This window comes from Haliotis cracherodii, unplaced genomic scaffold (assembly GCF_022045235.1).
Source record: "Haliotis cracherodii isolate W230 unplaced genomic scaffold, xgHalCrac1.p SCAF_13, whole genome shotgun sequence".
NCBI classification, from domain to species: domain Eukaryota; kingdom Metazoa; phylum Mollusca; class Gastropoda; order Lepetellida; family Haliotidae; genus Haliotis; species Haliotis cracherodii.
In genome coordinates this window covers 1,469,190-1,487,603 of record NW_027266268.1, presented here as the reverse complement: position 1 = coordinate 1,487,603, position 18,414 = coordinate 1,469,190, and the positions used below count along the sequence as shown (strand labels likewise).

Genomic DNA, 18,414 nt, shown 5'->3' with positions numbered 1-18,414 from the left:
CTTTTAAACATGAAATATTCTTTAATTGTATAAGTATCTATACATATATATCATATTGCCGATTAGGCTATATGCACACATTTCAGTACAATGGCCCGGTGATAGTATGTGAAATGTCTTTTGCAGCAAGTAAAGTTGGTCAGAGAATTGTGAATTCTGACAGCAACATAAGTTTTTAGTAGGAATATTACCTAAATAGGTGAGTAGAGAAAGTTCAAGATTTTGTGAAAGAAAAAGGTACTGACAAATTATGTCAACTACACATCATAATGATCAAATACAACAGATGGAAATCCATGAAATCTATTTTGGACTTTGTAATATGGGTGATGAATGGTGTGTAAAGACAGAATGTATGGATCATTGTTGGCAGTTGTCATGATTATGGTGGGTCAGACTCGGTGGGTCAGGCTCGGTGGGTCAAGCACAGTGGGTCAGGCTCGGTGGGTCAGGCTCGGTGGGTCAGGCTCCGTGGGTCATGCTCGGTGGGTCAGACTCGGTGGGTCAGGCTCCGTGGGTCAGGCTCCGTGGGTCAGGCTCGGTGGGTCAGGCTCGGTGGGTCAGGCTCGGTGGGTCAAGCACGGTGGGTCAGGCTCGGTGGGTCAAGCACGGTGGGTCAGGCTCAGTGGGTCATGCTCGGTGGGTCAGACTCGGTGGGTCAGGCTCGGTGGGTCAGGCTCCGTGGGTCAGGCTCGGTGGGTCATGCTCGGTGGGTCAGGCTCGGTGGGTCAGGCTCGGTGGGTCATGCACGGTGGGTCATGCACGGTGGGTCATGCACGGTGGTTCAGGCTCCGTGGGTCAGGCTCGGTGGGTCAGGCTCGGTGGGTCATGCACGGTGGGTCATGCACGGTGGGTCAGGCACGGTGGGTCAGGCTCGGTGGGTCAGGCTCGGTGGGTCAGGCATGGTGGGTCAGGCATGATAGGTCAGGCATGATAGGTCAGGCATGGTGGGTCATGCATGATGGGAGGCATTATAGCCACTAATGTCGGAGGACCATGCAAGGTCTGAGGAGTGACAGCATATAGATTTACGAGTGTGATGTCTGGGTGATCGGCTGCGTCAAGGGTGGGTTTGACGAGATAGGACGACATCTGCTTTGTTCAGAGAGATGTTTGGAGTAGACAAATAGGTACCTGATGAAGAGTTCATAAGCAAGAAGGAGTGCACGTAGTATCAGCTATATATTCAAGATTGCAGTCGGGACACCGGGAATGGGGGTCCTGGGCAGACTTGGGTCTACAGAATACAATGAATGATAGTGGTAATAAATGATAGTAAACTGCCCAAAAAGAGAAGTAAGAGGCAAAGGGTATGAAACCAAGGGGCGGGAAACCAAAATGGCAGGATAGCAAAAGTGTGGGAAAAACAGTTCCACTATTAGAGCTGAACACCTGTCTGACAAATCCCAAATAAAACGGAATGTAGTATAATTAGGGAGTATGGTACAATACATATTGTGAAAATAAAATACAAAGAAAAGAATGAAACCCAATTGCAGGAAGGCTAAAGGGACAGTTGAACAATCTTTCTGAGCTCTGGGACCAAGGTGTTATCACCACGGTGAAAGAAACAACAATGATTACAGAAGGGCACGGGAGGTAAGTCCAGGGAGCGCTCATTAGGATACTACTGGTTCAACAATTTTATTCATATCAGGAATGTACCACTTAAACCTGTTCTGCTAGGTATTGTTTTATATGCAGAAATTGAGATTACCCTGTAGCTTCTCATAAACTAAGCCGGAAATAGCAATCATGTGGACACACATTTTCTACCAATCTTCCTTAACACAAAATGTTTTTAAGGATTGAAGTTGTATTTGTACTGCGAGGTGCATCAGGGAATTTGTTCACGTGAGGCACTGTCTTCATCAGCCGATGAACGTCAACAAATACAACTTCAATCCATATATTGACAGATACATAAATCATAACAAAACAATTCATTAAACATAAAACTTTAATTTTTCAAAGCGAACTATATCAACGAGGAGGGTCGTGACATCATCCATCTCAAACATCCCATTTGGAGTGACATCCCTCGGTTTTACAAACGGCAGAAAATGGTGGCTTCAGCAATGTCATTCACTTGAAATACAAGTTGCACCCAGTAAAGTCAGAGTTGGAAAGAAATCCAGACCCGGCTGTTGCTGAAAATGGATTGATATTAACATTCTGTGATCTTTGGGTGTGTGTTTGAGACTTACTATAGCTGCTGATGACAGGGATTACCGCTTAAGGCGCGTTTGGATTTCCCGAAGCAATACACAACAGTGTGCATGGAGCTCACTGATTTCTTTTGGTAAGTCGGGCATTCTCTGTTATAACTTTGAATGGACATCATTCGCCATGGTTCTGGTATCAGTGATGTCATGTGCCAGTAGGGTTCGCTCAACGCATGTGACGCGTTCGATACTAGCAAACAGATGTTTGTGACAACAATTATATAATAAAAAAGATTAAAATTCATTCTTTATTTAAAAACTAAGATTATGGCATTAGTTTTGATGGAATGTGCACAATCTAAAAGAAATTGTCATATGATAACTCCGTCCCTATTTGACATTATTTTTAGACATTGAGGAAGTCCCCTAAATTAGTTCTGTATGTCTCCGCTTGATTGACAACGTAATCACTTGACATACTGACGTTCATCGGGAAATGAACGCCAGTCAGTTTGGTAGTGTTCTCCTAGGCGTGGTCACCCGCTACTGTCAATATTACTAAAACAGGATATTTACCAACACAAAACACACAAGCAAGATAACCTCTTTATTATATAATGTCATTCTTAAATTCTGTCATCGAAGAACCTGTTCTCATAAACATTACCCAAACTGAACAACTTACCATATTCGCCGTAATAAGCACCAAAATTAGAAATAGGAGGCTCTTATTAGAATAATATTTTGGTGAAAAAAAAGATGAAAGATAAATTTCGTGGTTTATGCTGACAGCCTGAAAGATATATTTTTCCAGAATTTTATTGCCATTAATTAAGGGAGCATATAACACAAGAGTGCATATTATACGCTCATAAATAAGCCTTGTGTACATTCATCAATCGGAAGGGGTGCTAATTGTTCATTAGCCAATATATTGGCAAATATCGCCGTGGGCACGTATTAGAGCAGGGCGCTTATACGGTAAATAGTTTAACATGCATTTTATCCCTTTGTTAATGTAAAATAATTTCCCTTGAAAAGGCCAAGATTGTGCAAGTTTAGTTCAAAACAAGCTGTGCAGTTACCACTTAGTGTCCATGGTCAGTATTCAGTATTCAGCAGAATAAAAGCAGCTGCTGAAGTCATCCGTGACCCAATACTTTGACAAAAGTGTCAGACATTGGCTTCATTGTGAAAAAGTGAAACACCATTATTCATGTAGAAAGGCATATTGAGACAATCATTAATCCTATTCATCACAGAAGTACAGTGAAAGAAAAGATTATTTCAGAATGACAATGCCATCCTTTGATCCATACAGAAAGTATCCAAGAGTGAGTGAGTGAGTGAGTGAGTGAATGAGTGGGTGGGTGGGTGGGTGGGTGGGTGGGTGAGTGAGTGAGTGAGTTGGGTTTAACGCCCCTTTTAACATTATTCCTGTTATATCATTGCGTGTCAGCTTAATGTGGGAGGAAAACCCGAAGTGATGCAGGTCTCAGACGTTTACCATTTCGGTGAAACCCATGAGCACGGGTATGGTGCTGACAAACCGAGAAGCATAATCGGGGCGAACCAGGATTCGAACCCCACAATCATAGGTTTCTGGCGTGCCCACAGGACGCAACTCTGCACAGCGAATCGCGGCGCCTTAAACGACTGGGCCACCCATGCCCCCCAATGAACCAGACACATGGAATGTTTCAAGCCTGACATGCTCTGAATGATGGGCTTAGTGTCCCTACAATAAAGACGTTCATTTTGTATGTTCCCCCCATGTCATGCTGTCATAAGTTAAGACTTTTTGGAACCTAACTATCGCAGCAACTTGAAGCAACCACGACCACTTAAATAAGACAATTGATCAGAATAGTATTAAATAAAATATATGTCACAAATATATCTGAAATATGTACTCTGATTGTCATTGTGAATGTCAATACACATACACTTGTCTTATATCTTGTGTAGAAGTTTTGGGACTCGGTCATCAGACTAATCCAGTTGTAAAATTACAGATAAGAAGCAGGGGACTGCACTTAACCATTTTCAGTCACCCCCGTTAATCCGACATGGTTGGTTGCATATGAATATGTCGGATTAACGAGTATGTCGGATAAACAAAATTAGGTAGTATCAATGTTCGTGATCGAAAATTGGAAACAACACGATAGATAACGATTCAAACATGCTGTAATAAAAATAGGAAAAAGGAAATATTCATATTGTTGTATTACTTGGTTAGCGGAATATGTTTTCTAATCATGCAACCTCTAAAGTTTAACACAAAACATCAAAACACTGGGCTGTGTACTCGCAGGCAAACGGCCACGGAGTACGCTGATCACTGTGTCGGATTAACGAGATTGATTAATGAGTGATTTCAGCAATTTGTTGCAAATAAGGTGTGTCAGAGTCGAAATGCAAGGCTGTCGGATTTACAGGTCTAAATAGCACTGATTTAATCGGTTCCCATCAATGGTATCGAATAAAGCCTATTGTCGGATTAATGAGTCTTGACTGTAGTTTGAAGAATTGTCATGTAGAGGTTTAGAGGGATACTATAACCAACATCTGCATTGTGTTTCTTAAATACCAACTGCTGACAGCAGCTCACAACTCTACCAACGCAACTCATCAACTTGTGGCAAAGATAATAAAACATCCATTTCACTGGTTGTTAGTATGAATAAACTGGGTATGACTCTTCATAATTTTTTCGGGTTCAGTAAAATTAACTGACCATGCTGACAGTGTCGTATTGACACTAACAACATTTCAACCTAGGCAATGTGCTGAAGATAAATAACTACCACAGCATTGTGCATCACATACTTCCTACATAGCCATACCCATGTGGGGGTCTGGGAGCTAATCATATCCTTTGTTCATATGGCAAACAGACTCATAGAGAGTTTTGTGCATTTCATTATTTTAGATGTGGTTTCTTTAGGAATGAACATGAATAGGATGTGCACCACAAGGGCCCATCCCTATTTTCAAGCACAAAAAAGAAAGCATTAATCCTTGAATGAAAAGGGGGGACATAATGTACTGTCTCATCATTTGAGTATTACAAATGTGAGAGAGACTTTTCAACACTATTTCAATAAAGAGTCTCACTAAAATCTGCCAAATAACAATATAAAAATAACCATATCAAACCTGCTTGAATCTTGCATAAAAGTATAGCAATTTTTCATTTTCAATTTTCCCTGCTATTGTCCTGACAAATTTTGTTGCCGATTTGAACAGCTCCTCCATATTGTCCATGTGACCATCCAACCAGTAGCCACCAGTCCCCAGCCTCAGCCCAAGCCTCAGCCTAACAACAGCAGCAGCACGAACCTGAAACATCCATAAATTAATAATGTGCACAGTATACAATATATCAGTCATTCCATTATACCAGTACATCATACAATATATCAGTCATTTCATTGTATAGGTACAGCATATAATATATCAGTCATTTCATTGGATCAATACAGCATACAATATATCAGTCATTTCATTGTATAGGTACATCATACAATATATCAGTCATTTCATTGTATCAGTACAGCATACAATATATCAGTCATTTCAATGTATCAGTAAAGAATACAATATATCAGTCATTTCATTGTATAGGTACATCATACAATATATCAATCATTTCATTGTATCAGTACAGCATACAATATATCAGTCATTTCATTGTATAGGTACATCATACAATATATCAGTCATTTCATTGTACCAGTAGAGCATACAATATATCAGTCATTTCAATGTATCAGTAAAGAATACAATATATCAGTCATTTCATTGTATAGGTACATCATACAATATATCAATCATTTCATTGTATCAGTACAGCATACAATATATCAGTCATTTCATTGTATAGGTACATCATACAATATATCAGTCATTTCATTGTACCAGTAGAGCATACAATATATCAGTCATTTCATTGTACCAGTAGAGCATACAATATATCAATCATTTCATTGTATCAGTACAGCATACAATATATCAGTCATTTCATTGTATCAGTACAGCATACAATATATCAGTCATTTCATTGTATAGGTACAGCATACAATATATCAATCATTTCATTGTATAGGTACAGCATACAATATATCAGTCATTTCATTGTATAGGTACAGCATACAATATATCAGTCATTTCATTGTATAGGTACAGCATACAATATATCAGTCATTTCATTGCACCAGTAGAGCATACAATGTATCAGTCATTTCAATGTATAGGTACAGCATACAATATATCAGTCATTTCATTGCACCAGTAGAGCATACAATATATCAGTCATTTCATTGTACCAGTAGAGCATACAATATATCAATCATTTCATTGTATCAGTACAGCATACAATATATCAGTCATTTCATTGTATCAGTACAGCATACAATATATCAGTTATTTCATTGTATCAGTACAGCATACAATATATCAGTTATTTCATTGTATTGGTACAGCATACAATATATCAGTCATTTCATTGTATCAGTACAGCATACAATATATCAGTCATTTCAATGTACCAGTACAGCATACAATATATCAGTCATTTCATTGTACCAGTACAGCATACAATGTATCAGTCATTTCAATGTACCAGTACAGCATACAATATATCAGTCATTTCATTGTACCAGTACAGCATACAATATATCAGTCATTTCATCATAACAAAAACTGCACAAAGGTGTTGCTGCTCACCAGGGACAATCAAAGACAATCAAAGTCAGCTGAATGTTGTTGAGTGTGCCGATGTATTCAATATTCGAGTTATAAAAGCAAAGGGACAATGCAAAGGCTTCACTTATTGTGCCCATTCTGGAAATGGCTTGAATGTTAGCCATTGAGGCAGGAGAACATGGCTGTTAATCAGCTTAGTAATGTGGTTTGTTTGATGTTAAAGTATGATATCAATGTGCTGTTATTTCATTGTTATGGTTATAACATTCATGTAAAGCATTACCGTATTTAGTAAAACAGTATGGGTGGTGTGAGATGTTTGTCAACAATGGTCCAACTTGCAATCAGATCATGGTGCCTAAAACAAATTATCATTACTGGTAACTATTGTATTTCAGATCATTCATTAATATTTTTATTAAAAATGTTCAGAGCTTTAAGGGCCAGGACATAAAGCAGATGGTAAAACATATCTGGTCAGGGGTCGGGTATTAACTTCATACCAAATGAGAATATGGTAAAACTTAATCTAAATCCTATTATCAAATCTGAATTAGTGCCATATATCCTACCAAAATACCATCTCTCTGGATATGCTTAATCATTAGTTTCTGGGAAGATTATGCTTAAACATTTTCAATAATAAACTAACTAAATTTGTCAATTCCCTTCCAATGTTCATAAAGTTCATGAATGGTTGTTTCAAACACTTAAAATGATGTTTTACGTTTCTAGACCTTGAGGAATCTGGGAAGAAAATTCTGAAACAATTAGATTTTTAAAAATATCATATATTGATTTTAATGTCATGAACAAATCTGAGTACCATTATGGTGGTCAGCAGATGGACAGATGACGGACAACATGCCAGATCACTTGGACCTTCAGTCACAGTGAGCTTAAAAGAAAGTGTAATTTCATGGTTTTAAGTTTCAGATCTCAAAAGACCTATTTAGGGGGATATCATGTCTGGTCATTTTATGACAGTAGACAGTCTGTGATCTGATACATCTTGTTCAAGGAATTTATGTCCACTTTGACAATTTAACATTAAAGTGAAAGAAATGAATGGATTTTCTTGTGAATATCAATTTTCCTGAATACATTTAGTCAATTTTCGGGAGAGAATAATTCAAATTTTCGTAGAAAGTACTTAAATGTCCAATTAAAAGTGCTAAAATCACACTCCTTGTTATCCAAACAAACCTATTTGGGGGCGTGGCCGAGAGCTACCGGCTTTAGAATCTTGTTATTCTATGCGGTTTTACAGATACTGTTTCTGCTTTTTCTGTTAATCCTATGAAAATAACAACATGGCATACTTTGTTGAACGTGTGAAACGGCCTTTAATCTGGACATTGTAAATAATTAAACTAACAAATAACAATGGGTAACGAGTGTTTTATTACTAACATCCTGTTTTGGTAAAAAAACACCAGCTGCCCTTAGCCCTATTCAACACAATAAATGTCTGTCAGTGAAGGCGTCTTCAGTGTTGTTACTAAGGTGACATAAGCTGTGTATAGGGTAATGAAATGGATGAACAGACAGTAAAAAGACAATGTAGTACTGGATCCGAGGCACAAGCAGGCAGACCGAGCGTAGGCCCGATTGTCCCGATCGTTGAAATTGCACAGCACATCAAACACCGGGAGCCCGTTTTAACCTGTACTAGGGGTAATCCCCTTACTGGCAGAATTTTTCATTTGGGGGATGATTTTGTCTGTCGTTTTTTTATCGTCTATTTTACGCTACTCCGTTTTTCAAATATAATTTTGGTCAAGCATTTGTGACTCCAGTTGCCCTAAATCAATCAAATCTGCAAAGTTGCTGTGTTGACTTTACCTATCCTTTAATGGTTAATACTTATCCCGTCTCAAATGTTGCAATCAAACAAACAGGAGACACTGTTCTTAAATGTATCCATTTGTAGAAACTTAAAACACCTTCACAAAAGCAATCAGTCCTGTGGTGGGTTGAACCACAGACATAGTAGTCATGACAGGCGTAAGCGTCATGATGCGCAGATGGTCACATGAGAATTTGATTTTAGAGGTGATCAAGGAGAAGGTAAGTGAGGCTAATTCCTCAACAAAGGAGGCGCAACCACCCTGCACTGATCGTCGGCATCATCACTGGTGATCGTAAATATGTCAATGAATGGCAATCAAGTCATAATCCTGCTAAAGAAAAAAGAGGGAAAAATTGTTGAATGATGCCAGAGCATTTTCACAAAGTTGTTCTACGTGGCGAAAGAGACTAGAAGGAATGTTTGGGGGAACACCATCTGCATCATGGATGGCCTGCGTACGGGAGAGGTGTTCCAAATTCTTCAAACAGATGCCACCTTCCTGAAGCAAGGGAGTTAACTGACTTAAAAAGTCCAGTTTCCACCCTAGTCCAACTGGGATGGAATTATGGAGTTATAGTTTGCTGGACTAACGACTCTATACATAGTCCAATCAAAATCCCATAACGATATTGACATCCAGTTCACAAACAACATGGCAACTGCCGTGCCGAATTCGTTCGATTGCAGGATTTGCAGAGTAGTGTACCATCCACTGGGCATTGACAGATATTTTTCAAATCTTTTCATGTTTTTAATCAAGATGCTCAAGTGATATGATGCACTTCGCGAGGTAAGACCCGTTTAATTACAATAAAGAGCTTTATTATCAATCAGATCATCTTGACTGGGCGCCGCCATTTTCACTTGCCACAAATACAAGAGATATGAAAGGTGGAATCTGATTGGTCAGTAGTGGGGATATAGAAGGGACATAACTTGTAATAGCCAATGGTGGCGCTACAATCGAGCCCAGAAATTCTAGTCTAGTTCGGCAAGAGAGGAAACTGGACTTTTAAAGTAAGTTAACTCCCTTGCCTCAGGAAGATGATAGATGCATTTGCAAGCAGTATTTCGACTATTTTTATCAACACATATTGTGTGGGACGTGTATTTGGTAATTGACCTTCCACATTAGAAAAAATGCAATTTGTTTGTTCTTTAAGTTTGTGCATATGTGTTTCTTAGATAAGTGTTCATTTACAAAATACATGTAACTAGAAAAGTGTTTGCAAATACTTTAAAAAATAATGGCATGCAACCTCCTCCAGTGCCATATCTTCAAGACAAAAGCATGCATCCCTCCCACATGTTCAAGACCTGACAATTCATTAGCACCTTCAGTCTACCTTCATTGAGTTTGAGGAAACATATGCCTGTAACATATGGGATCGTAGTGAGTTGACCCATGTCTGTATAGGACGTAACATCAACCTTCCTCTGAAGGTAATATCCTGTAGAGACGTGAAGTTGCCTGGAAAAGACATCAACCACCTTAGAGACCTGCTGGGTTGACTTAATAGGGATTGAATCATCGTAATAGTCTTGACGAATCTATACTTGGTGGACATAGATATCCCTTGTGTAGTCTAGAATCCAGCGGTCGGGCGTAATCTGCTTCCAGAGTCGGCATTAAGTTGAAAGACGGTAGGTGTAAATTGCAGTCCATAGACATAACCAGGTGAAAAGGGTCTATAACATCAGAGTAGGTAGCAAGGAAGTCAGAATCTGCGTTCACCTGTCCCCCCAGTTTTGCCCTGGCGATGGGATCCTCGTTTCTCTTCGGAGTGACGAAAAGATTCCTGAGCAGATTGGCGCTTGTTGCACCCCCGATTCGGTTGGAACGAATCCTTCGGAGGGGACAAACTGCTTCTAAGGAGGCTGTTCATATGACGAATCCTTCTGATCTCTGGGAAGATCCATGTGCCTTGGCAGCTAGGCTGAGAGTTGATGCTTGGAATCGTTTCGTTGTATCTTGTCTGACCTCATCTATGACATGTCCCAAATTGCCTTTGAATGCCTTGGGAACAGATATCGGTTGACATTATCAACCTCTTGGTTTGTTTAGAAACAACTCTTGAACAAATCTGTGTTAGTAGTTGTTGACACTGAAACCATAGTAGCTGTGAAGACATCCAGACTTGGGTGGAGAGTAAGTCTTCCTGCAATGGTGTCTAGCAGGCTGTGGAGGAGTCCGACCTGAGGTGTCCTAATAGTCATAGGAGTCTCTCCGGTTATGCCTAATAAGATGTCTGTAATGGTGGAACGATGTGTCTGATTTTGGCGACAAACCAGTTGATATAAGCGCCAATGTACATTGAATATCTGGATAGGGAGGACAGATCCTTAATCCGTGAAGCAGGTAAATTGGCATTAGTATTAGGGTTGTGTACTAGCTTCATAAAGTCTTTGATAATACTCTGCTAAACCCACCACTTTACAATGGGAGAAAACAGGGCATAATCGGCGACATTTGCTTCATCAAATTTGCTAAAATAAAGATGCTAACGGTATTTCATTGACATAGTTATTTAATTCCATGTATTATGTATACGTTTCCGTGATAACAGTGAAATATTAACGCACATATCACTGTTGAAAATGGGGTGTGTGTGATTGTTTACATTTCACCAGTGTGAGGACCACTTTCGAGTCTCGAAACAGCTTAAATAATGTTTTCATTCAGTAAAAGTAACAATGGACGTTATTCTCATCACATATACATTGGAAGAGTGTTCATGAAAATGCTAAGAAAAACTTTTAACCACCCGTTCTAGCGTTTTTCTATAGTTAAATTCATGGCGTTGCCATGTTTGTTCGTCTAGTGGAGGCGGCCATTGTGCATTCATTGCTTGGGTCAGTGTAGCGCCAGCGCAGCATACCCAGGGAACCAAGCTGGTGATGTTCATTTGCACTTACACCTAAGTAAAAACTGCAGCTGACCAGTGCTTCACATTTTCAATCATTTTAAACCCAATTTATGTATGGGCCCATGTGTAATGTTTGGGGTCCTGTTTGCTTTCAGTCATAAAAAAAATGTTGCTTAATCTTCTGACAAACACACACTGTTGTTGTCAATAGATAGTGTAAGCACCATGTGATCTTATGATGTTTCCAATAGGGCTGGGACGGGTAACTCGGGTACTCAGGTTGAGTGGGTCATGAGTAGGACCAGGTACCTGCACGACTACCCAGACCCATGGTTAGCCATGGGAATTATTGTTTAATGACAAAAACTCACTATAGCTCAGTAGTTACACTACATGTCGCTAATGTTCGCATTTCTTTCTGACGATACATTCATTCCTTTTGACCTGCATATGTTTGAATAAAGATAACGCTTCAGTCAACTTCCATGTACGCATGATCAGATCGTATGATACATGTATCTAAATAGTTACTGCGTGGGCTGTGGTGAAACAATTCCCAATCAGACATCTTGTTCCCAACTCTTGAGACCTGCTGCGGGTACCAGGGTAGGGTCAGGTAATAGGGGGTCGGATACCTGGGTAGTAGATTTGGACTCGTCCCAGCCCTAGTTTACAACACACCTAGCCAAGGAGAAAGAAGTCCAGATGAATTCAGTTTTTGTGTGAGGGCTAGGGAACCACCCATACCAGATACAGGAACGTGAATATACCCTTCAGGAGGAATGTAATAACATACCCCTGTTGCAAATTCTGCATTTGGTAAACAGCATCATCACATGGTGCTTACACTTCTAGAAAGTGCTACCCTTGAAGCGTTTTAAACAATGTCATTTATGCCAGAAGAAGAAACCTGTAAACAAGCCTGTAACAAGCTCCTCATACAGGAACCCTTGGAACCAGGAGGGTACCAAAGGTGTCCAGCGCTGAGACAGAGTTTGGAATATAATTAACCACAAGTTCAAAGGCATTGCTAAACCTTATATCACATGAGCAGCTCCAATAAATTGCTGCCACTTGCAATCACCACCACTGCCTATAGACTGCCACATATCACTCCCCCTTTCTGGGAGGAAAGTAGGAACATAGTGAAAACTTTCTTTAAAATGGACAACTTCAAGGATAAAAGAGTTCATACAAACATTCTAATAAACATGTTAAATGAACATAAAATACATGTTTAATTAGCAAAATTTTATTGGCACTGATACAACCAATTGTACAATTTTGCAAATCTTTACTTTTGGACCTGACCTTGACTAATCACATGACAAGAACACAACGAGGGCCTGACCAGGTACATCTGGAAACAAATGGACAAACTTTTGAAATAAATATGACAACTGTTGCTGTTATTCTGGGGTCAAACGTCAAAGCTTAAGCCTCGTAAACTCAGAACTGCATCTGACAGGAGAAACAGTCATAGAACGAGTGAAATATAACTGGAAATATTCCTGAAGTGATTCAGTGATGTCTGAAGAGCATAGCTCAATGCTAGCAGCACAAAGTCATTGAAAAGCAAGACAAGTCCTGGAACTGGGACAGTTTTCTTGACACCAACTTTCACAAAACTACACACCAAACCTGACAGCAAATCAGCAACATGGAGAGGTGCATAAAGATGACAGAAGACACAGCTGAAAATGGCAAGACACCTTCCAACAACAAAGACTGGAGTGCCCCTGTGTCCCTCAGAATGGTAATGGGTCGTAACATGGATTTATCACATTTCAGCAACACAAAACCTTTTGAAACAAAAAAGCTAGATTCCTTAACAACAGCAGTAGATGATAGGGCTGGGACGGGTAACTCGGGTACTCGGGTAGGGTAGGTACTGAGTAGGACAGGACTACCCTGACCCGTGGTTAGTCCTGTGATATATTGTTTCATGACAAAAATTCACAATATAACTACATGCATGGTTACTCGACAATTTGAAGTCTCTAATGTTTGGATTTGTTCATGACTATGAACACATTCCTTCTGACTTATGTATGTTTGAACAAAGCTAAAACGTCGGTCAACTTCAGTGTATGAATGACCACATCGTTTTATTCGTATATCTATATATTGGACTCGTCCCGGCCCTAGTAGATGAACACCACAAACATATTCATTCTCAGTTGTAATGACATTAGAAATAGGCTGGGACTGGCCTAATGGCCTGCATGTGACAATACCTTGGTCATGAGGTTACTATAGCAGTCTACATTCAGATATATAACTGGTTGCATGCATGGTTGCGTGCTTTGTAATTACAGTTCCATTTCACACTGTGTACAACATATCCTTAGTTACAGGCATGTATATATGTTTTTCTTGACTGTGATGTTATGGAAATGCCAGTTACGCTGGGTGTCAGTCGTGACTGAGTAAGAAGTAAGAATGGGTTGTTTTTTAAAACAAACACCATGTTGCCATTTTTTATCAATAATTCCAGAATGGGTGTCATACCTACATCTAACACCTGACGTCAAACCTCAATCTTGTTTCAAATCAACTCGGGTGTTGTATTTCCTAGGGAATGAACTACCCGACTTGCTAGGATTCAAACATGCCTGAACTGAAGTAGCTGACCATTCCTGACCTGAGTGAGTTCGGTTTAACGCTGCTTTGAACAGTATTCCAGTTATATCATGGCATGTCAGCTTCATGTGAGAGTGAGTGAGTGAGTATGGTTTTACGCAATATTCCAGCAATATCACAGTTGGGGACACCAGAAATTGGCTTCACACATTGTACCAATGTCGGGAATCGGAACTCGGGTCTTCGGCGTGACAAGCAAACGCTTTAACCACTAGGCTACCCAACCGCCTGCTTGATGCAGGAGGAAAGCCCAAAGGGATACAGGTGCTGTGTTCTGCTGAGGCAGAGTCTTGCCGGGTTCGAGTTTACATATTTTTGCAAATACAGCAGTCATAGTCCAAAGATGTCTCTGCTTCAAAATTGCAAAATCGCTGACCATAAAATTATGTTGGCAATACACAGAAAGTTTTGCATGGCTCTCCAGACAGAGACCATGGTGACAAACTGAGGAAAGGTATAAATTTTCAGCGACGGCTATGGAACTGCAAACCATGGAGTTTAAATTTAATATGATATCTCAGAGTGTGTTCCCATTAGTTTTGAAAATGACCCCATGATTTTATGCTGAAGGTGTCCCTTTCCCTGTCTCCACTGATGCAGTTTCTTTGTAGAGCACTGCAGGTCTTAGATGTTTACCACTTTGGTGAAACCTACAAGCTCAGATATCTTGCCGTCAAAACTAGTGACATAATTGAGGCGAACCGGGATTCTGGTGTGCCCAAGGGATGCAACTCTGCACTGCAATAGTGGTGCCTTAGACGACTGGGCCAACCAAGCCCCCTTTTCCTGAACTGAATTACTCAACTGACTTGACCTGAGAGTACACCTGCCATTCCTTGGAGAGTAATTGTACTGCCTGAAATTACTTGTGTCAGTTACCAAATCATGTCAGTGTTGCAGCCTGATGTAACTGATCTATCTTCTATTCAAACAATTAAGTCTCAATCTCAGCATGCCCACACTGCGTGAAGTCGTCTGACAATAACAGCTGCCTCAACTACAATCCTGACAAACATTCTTTCCCTTGCAAACGCCACTTCACCTTCCTGAGGAAGTCCTGTTTCCACCCTTGCCGAAATGGGCTGGAATTTCCAGGCTCGATCATAACGCCGCCAGTGGCTATAACGAGTTATGCCCTTTCTATATCCCTCCAACTGACCAATCTCATTCCACCTCTTTTATCACTTGAATTTGCTTCAAACAAAATGGCAGCACCCTGTCAAGACGATCTGATCGATAATCAAGATCTGTATTGAAATCACCCCTCTTCTTTGACTGTATGCCTCAGTGGGATATTCATAAGCCTTCAAAAAGGTCCTTTTTTACTTCATCATTTACTGATGGAAACGAATAAGGGAACAGTAAAAACCACAGGGAAATAGGATTTACTGTCAGTCAGTTTGAAATAGCAACAATACAAATCAACACATGGCAGAATCAAATGTTGAGATGTGTTTGTGTGCATTGTTTTCAACGCGTATTTGGTAGACAGGGCTGGGAACCAAATTAGCATATCATGTTGAAGTGTCCAAAGATTTAGTGTTCAGTTATTCATTTCCACCAGTATGTTTTGAACCAACATAAATGTGGAGTGTAGACTTGGCATCAAGGTTATAGCATCTAGCTACAGTTTCTGATTTTTTCCAAACCTTGACGCTCCTCATTCAACAACAGAGCTACAGATAAGCTGCTTATTTGCGTAAAATACTCCCAAAAAATATTCAAAACCCAATTTCTTTCAATCATTTTGCGTACAAAAACATGTGCATTAAATGAAAAACTCCAATGCATAAAAACTGCACACGTAAATACCCAATGAAGCTTTTGTATCATGCATACAATGGAGCTAATTTTGGAAACACAATTATGAGCTAATCAAGAATATATATACTGAACAACAAAAGTTCCTGTGACATTCAATAAGATTTAATGCAAAGTTATGTTTTTCACCAAATCTGAAACAATTTCGGTTTGCAACAGATAAAAGACTCCTGTAAGTGTTCAAATGGTTTTATTTACCATACTGACTTCAGAAAATGTGTAATCTAAAAAAAAACATGAACATGCCAAAATGTCAATTTACAAATCAATTGCGTGTGTGTCTACCTCTGGTTGTGATGCAAGCAACACATCTTCGTCTCATGGAATGGACCAGGCATTGCAAAGCCCTTTGGGATATCTGTCCATATCTGCTGGAGCATGTTTCGAAGTTCCTGGAGTGTCTGTGGAACACGTGGTGGACGTCGAAGGCGTCGATCCATCTCATCCCACATGTGCTCGATTGGTGAGAGATCATGGGAGTGAGCTGGCCAGGGGTTGACATTCACGTTGTTTTGTTAAAGAGAATCCTGAACAAGTAGAGCAATATGAGGCCGGGCGTGGTCATGTTGAAAGGTAATGCCTGGGCCATGATGACGCAAAGACGATAGACCAGGGCCGATGATCTCGTCACGGTAGCGCTGTCCATTGAGATTTCCCTCTACCGCTATCAAACAGGTCTTGCTGTAATCCCACCCCATACCATAACATGGCCGCCCCCACACAGATCTTCTTCCATGACACAATGAATGACGTAACGTTCACCTCGACGTCGGTACACTTGAATCCGTCCATCGCTGTGGCTGAGGTGAAAACAAGACTCGTCAGTGAATAGAACTTGTCCCCACTGCATGGCCGTCCAACATAGACGCTGCACCACTGTAGACGTGCTTGATGGTGGTTTCCTGTCAAAATGGGATGTCTGTCGGGTCTTCTGGCGACAATCCCTGCACATCTGAGGTGGCGATGTACAGTTAGTGAAGATATTCGTCGAAGGCCAGGGATGCTTCTTGCAGTCATTGTTGCTGGCTGGAATCGATTTAGTAGGTGTGTTGTTTGAATCCAGTTGTCTTGTCAATTATTGGTTACGTGTGGCCTGCCACTCCGAGGATGGTCTCTGACTGCATTCGGCTGTTGCCAACGTTGCCATAAACACCAAATGGTGCTCATTTTCGGACAGGCATGGCATTTTGTGATGTTGAATAATTGTGTAAATTTGTTGTTTTTCTGAGTGGTTGTAGTCAGCATGATGCTAAAACAATGCATATGGAATCCCTTAAACGCACGTTTTTAAACCCATTCTTGGTTGTGAAATGCATGGGGCTTGCATAAAAGTCCACTTTTGCATGCTTTTCTGTAGCAGTTGTGTTTTTGTGACTCCATCCATGTACTACCAAACTTTACACTAAAATATTGGTGTCACAGGAACTTTTGTGGTTGAGAATATTTAGAACAGTTATATACATCTAAAACATTATTTCATTTTTTTTGTGAAATAATATTGGTTACCAAATGAAAAATGTTATAACCCAAATAAAATAGAAACCCTAGAGTAAAAACTCAATTGCTCAAAAAGTTATCGCGAGCTCTGCATGTCTCAACTTAAACTCTATGTTGCAGTTACTCATTTCAGAATAGTCCTGTGCAAAAGGAATGTGGACAGACTGAACACACTGAAAAATGTTTTGTTTTCAAGTGTAGAGTTTGCAGCAAATTTAATTCAGATCACAGACAAGCCCCCAGTTGCTGTTACGCATTGATTCTCAATTGAGTTAACCTAGTAATTGGTGCAGAATTTGATTTTAAAGTCAGTAAATAACCACAGAAAATCACTAAACACTCAACAAATTGTATATACTACATTAGGTTTAGAATCACCAAAATCCTATACAATGAGTCAAATATGTTGCAGCAGCAAAAAACATATGAGTGCCATTAAAAGTTCACTGACGAACGTCTTAAATTTGTCACAGTTGAATGTCTTGAAAGAGGTATGTGCTGTTATTGAGTCAAGGAAACAGTGTTGGAAGCACACTGAAATTTGCTGTTTACTAACAGGTACCATCCGCAACTGGGCAAGTACACGAGATATAAGTAGAAGGAAGGCCTCCAATCGCCTTCGTCTCGCACTAACCTAGGTACAGCCAGTCTTCTGAAAATGCTACCTCAAAGCATCTCACACAAAGTAGTTTATGCTGGAGTGAGTAAGTTTAGTTAAACGCCACTTTGTACAGTATTCCAGTTATGTCAGCTTAATGTGGGAGGAATTATTTGTCTGTGTGTTGTTTCACGCCACACTCAGGATTATTCCAGCCATATGTTGGTGGTCTGTATATAATCAAGTCCGGACCAGACAATC

General features: G+C 40.0%; 1 protein-coding gene across 2 annotated transcripts in view; it reads right to left on the bottom strand.

The window, feature by feature from the left end:
- Positions 1-18,414, bottom strand: part of LOC139458735 (acyl-CoA-binding domain-containing protein 6-like) — an 82,695-nt gene that overhangs the window by 58,821 nt on the left and 5,460 nt on the right. For both annotated transcript variants that reach the window (XM_071240139.1, XM_071240140.1), the window contains exon 2: positions 5,328-5,510. In XM_071240139.1, coding sequence (XP_071096240.1) covers positions 5,328-5,435 — 108 coding nt within the window. In that variant the 5' untranslated portion in view covers positions 5,436-5,510. The remainder of the gene's footprint in view (positions 1-5,327; positions 5,511-18,414) is intronic.